At 36.9% G+C, this 3687-nt stretch overlaps 1 protein-coding gene across 1 annotated transcript; it reads left to right on the top strand.

Annotated features, from left to right (window-relative positions):
- Positions 1–246: 246 nt before the first annotated feature.
- Positions 247–1787, top strand: LOC110929396 (chitinase CLP). The gene has a single exon (XM_022172549.2). It carries the CDS (start codon positions 275–277, stop codon positions 1547–1549), a length of 1275 nt encoding a protein of 424 aa, XP_022028241.1. The 5' UTR covers positions 247–274; the 3' UTR covers positions 1550–1787.
- The last annotated feature ends 1900 nt before the right edge of the window (positions 1788–3687 follow it).

The raw sequence follows: 3687 nt of genomic DNA, 5'->3' as shown, positions 1-3687 counted from the left end.
TTTAACCTATTTGTTCAAGTCTACCCTCAGTAGCGTATCAAACACCCTTAATAGTAAGGTCTTACAACATGCTCATTGTTTTTTGTTATTACAAGTTGCGACTTATATTGCTACTTGCTTTAACGATGAAGCTTCATGTTCCTTCGCATTTATATTACAATAAACAATCCATATGGTGTTTTACTATATAACTTTATACGCTATATAAAAGCTAATCGATAACTCCACCCTTCATTGCACACCTTCATAGTTTACTTGCTCACAAGAAAACAATATGCATCTTGTAAAGCTACTTTTCTTTGTTTTAGTATCCTGCTCTCGTGATGTGTTATCCCAATATTATTATACACATTTCAATACCTTAGTTCTGCCCATATTGAAGGACGCAGAAACATCTCTTCACAGTGTTTCATGGCTTCCTCGAGGAGATAAACTCATTGACCTCGATGCTCCTTTCACATGGCGAGATTGTGTTGTGCGTAACCCTCCGATGGTTGCTTGTGGTTTAGAGGAAGGATGTAGATTTCCCTTGAGATGTGACAGAACTCTTTGCAAAGAAGCCCACTCTTATATCAATCCTAGTTGCCCTTCTCTCAATATTACAGCAAAATATGGTTGCAATATATGTGCAGTCACCCCGGTGAATCCCGTCTCAAAGTCGTGCAAGTTATCACAACTAACCACAGATTTGGTCATATTTTACGGAACTGATGGTCGAAACATTGCTGTATTGTCAGGTCAAACTTTTGGAGTAGAGCTGGTAGTATCATGTGCACCTTCCTCCTTGTTAATATCACTTCCTAAAGGTGTCGACGGAGTTGCAGCCTTTTCGTGGTCCGCTTTGGCTTTTCCACGTCAGGTCGATAAACCTGACGTGGCAAACAAATTTGTACTTTGTCTACCAAGTTCCTCAAAGACTCCTGGGGTGACATTTTTAGGTGATGGGCCTTTTTATTTTACCTCTTTTCCAAATCTTGATCTTAGAAGCATTCTTTCTTACACTCCAATGGTAAGAAAGCATAAGACATCCCTTGGATATCATATTAGAATCAATAGGATTTCTATTAGAGGAATATCCATTCCTATACCATCAATAAAAAGTGCTTCTGTGAGGCTTAGTACCGTCACCCCATACACGAAACTCAGAAGTGATATCTATAAAGCCTTTGTTTCAAGTTTTTCAATGGCTACCACGAACATTCCTCGACTAAAATCAGTTCAACCCTTTAGTCTGTGTCTAAAATCTAGTGCGGTCGGATCTGTTGAGAAAGGATTTCGGGTTCCAACAATTGATCTTGAAATGGAAAGCGGTAAAAAGTGGACAATATATGGTGACAACTCGATGAAGCGCGTTGGGAATGGCACCGCATGTCTTGCATTCCTCGATGGTGGTTTAAAAATGAAAGATGCAATTGTGATTGGGACATTTCAGATGGAGAACAATTTCTTGTTCTTGGATCTAGAGAATCAAAAGTTGGGTTTCAGTTCATCTTTACTAGCTCGAGGAACCTCTTGTGGTAGCTTCAACTTCACCGCTATTGTAGAATGACAAGTTTGGCCGTTTGGGTGAGAGTTAACAGGTCTAATGTGTCATTTGTTAAAGTTTACTTTTAGTGTATTATGTACTAATGTATAATGATTGTATGTGTCAGCTAAAACCTAGAAACTGAATATGAATCATCACGTCGATTCATCAAAGGTCACGATGGTTTAGGTTATATGAACCCAAACGAGTTTGTATAAATAAGCAGATCGATTGTTCAATAAAATTCGTTTGCTTTGTGTTATTGATTGTATGTTTGATTTCATGATCCCTGGGTACTATAGAGTCTAAATGCTATTTGAAGTAATAGAATAAGGATGATGTCTTCATCTTGTATGCTTTGAGCTTACTCGGTCAGTAGTTATAGTTAACCTCCCATGCAATTTCAATTAGTAAATGTGAGAGTGTGTAAGATGCGTTTCAAAGAAAGTATATGTTTAGTATTCAAGAGATTGTAACTGTGATACTTATCATCTATACTAGGGATGGGATTGGTACAGTACCTCTACCCATACCCGTACCGGTACCGAAAATACCGGTACCGAATTTGAACAAAACTGGGTACCAAATACCGTACCAAATATATAGGTATGGTACGGGTATGAGTACTGGTATGGGTATTTTCGGTACACTACCCGCTTTGGTACCATTTTGTTTTTATTTAGTTTTTTAACATTTTTGCGAGTACTAAATAGGTAAAATTGACATGAGTACCAATATAGTACGAGTACCAAATAGGTAAAATTGGTACGAGTACCAATACGATACGGGTACCATATAGGTAAAACCAATACGAGTACTATAAATACCATAATACGAAATGAAACATAATACAAAAAGAAAAAAATTAAGGTCTATATAAAATTCGGTACCAGTACCCGTTTTTACCCGTACCCGTACCAATACCGAAAGTACCGAATACCAAAATCAATAAAACTGGGTACCGATACATGTACCAAATACCTAAAATCGGTACGGGTACAGGTACAGGTACAGGTACAGGTACGGGTACGGTACGGGTACGAGTACAGGTATTTGGGAAAAAAACCCATCCCTAATCTATACTATATTTTAATGCATTAGGGGAGTGGAGGTGGGGACGTGATGGCCAAATACCACGAGTGATAACATGCAACATTCCACCGCCACCAACTAATTCCACGCGTGATAGCATGCAACATTTCAATTTCCGTGATTTTTTTCACGCCATGATAAATGGAAGATGTGAGTGGGTGTGAGGGTTTATTATTGGGTGTTGTGAGTGATGACCATTGCCATTAAAAAATGTTGTGAGTGGTGGAATAATGGTTGATGACATGACGTAACTTGATTGGATGTTGTGAGTGATGAAATTTTTGCAAGTGATAACCACCCCTCCCCCTTAAGGATAAACATTTTAAGATAAAAAAGAACTTTTTTTTTTGTTTTAAAGCATAACATAAAACCTAAAATAAAGATAAATTAGTCTTTAACCACTAATTACACTTTAAACCCTTGTATTAGTTACACTTTAATTTCCTGATCTTTAATCAAATCCTAATAATTTGGATAATTAGTTAGTAGTTTAAACATACATGTATTTTTGCATTAGGTACAACCTCATTATTCACAATACTCTTGGTCGGCCAAATCTTTCATGTAATTTTTTTTCTTGAGTGGCCTTTTGACAAAGTCAGCTTTATTTTGAATTTGCCCTTCAAACAGCAAACTCTACCCCTGTTTCAAAACTCAAATACAGTCCTTCTGTCTCGTGCTCTTATCTTTAATGCAAATCTATGTTTTTGAATACCTAATTTTTTAACTTACATTTGGATTGTTTGATAGCACTTCATCATGACACTTGAATGAGGCAAGTTCTATTTTGGATTTACTCAAATAAAAACTCAATTTGATCTTGATCTAAGATTATCTGTTGTTCCACATTGGGTTTGAAATCAAGATCTACGTCTAAAGAAGATGAGTGCGGAATAGCGATTTCAGCTAGGAACTATCAGGCATTAGTTTTATTTGTGGTTTCTTCAGTGTGGCAATAAGACGCTCATTAGCACCCTTGGTTTAATTTTTGGTACGACATTCATCCTTTGCATTGATTCATCTGTGAAGTTCTAATCTCTCACATCCTAAGTACAAGGGTTATTTAATAA

The sequence above is a fragment of the Helianthus annuus genome, chromosome 3, assembly GCF_002127325.2.
Source record: "Helianthus annuus cultivar XRQ/B chromosome 3, HanXRQr2.0-SUNRISE, whole genome shotgun sequence".
In the NCBI taxonomy this organism is placed as follows: domain Eukaryota; kingdom Viridiplantae; phylum Streptophyta; class Magnoliopsida; order Asterales; family Asteraceae; genus Helianthus; species Helianthus annuus.
The sequence above is the reverse complement of the archived record's forward strand: the minus strand, read 5'-3'. Positions and strand labels throughout refer to the sequence as shown.

Bases quoted from the DNA above. Each gene is read 5' to 3' on its own strand.
- LOC110929396 (XM_022172549.2), top strand. From the start codon at position 275: ATGCATCTTGTAAAGCTACTTTTCTTTGTTTTAGTATCCTGCTCTCGT.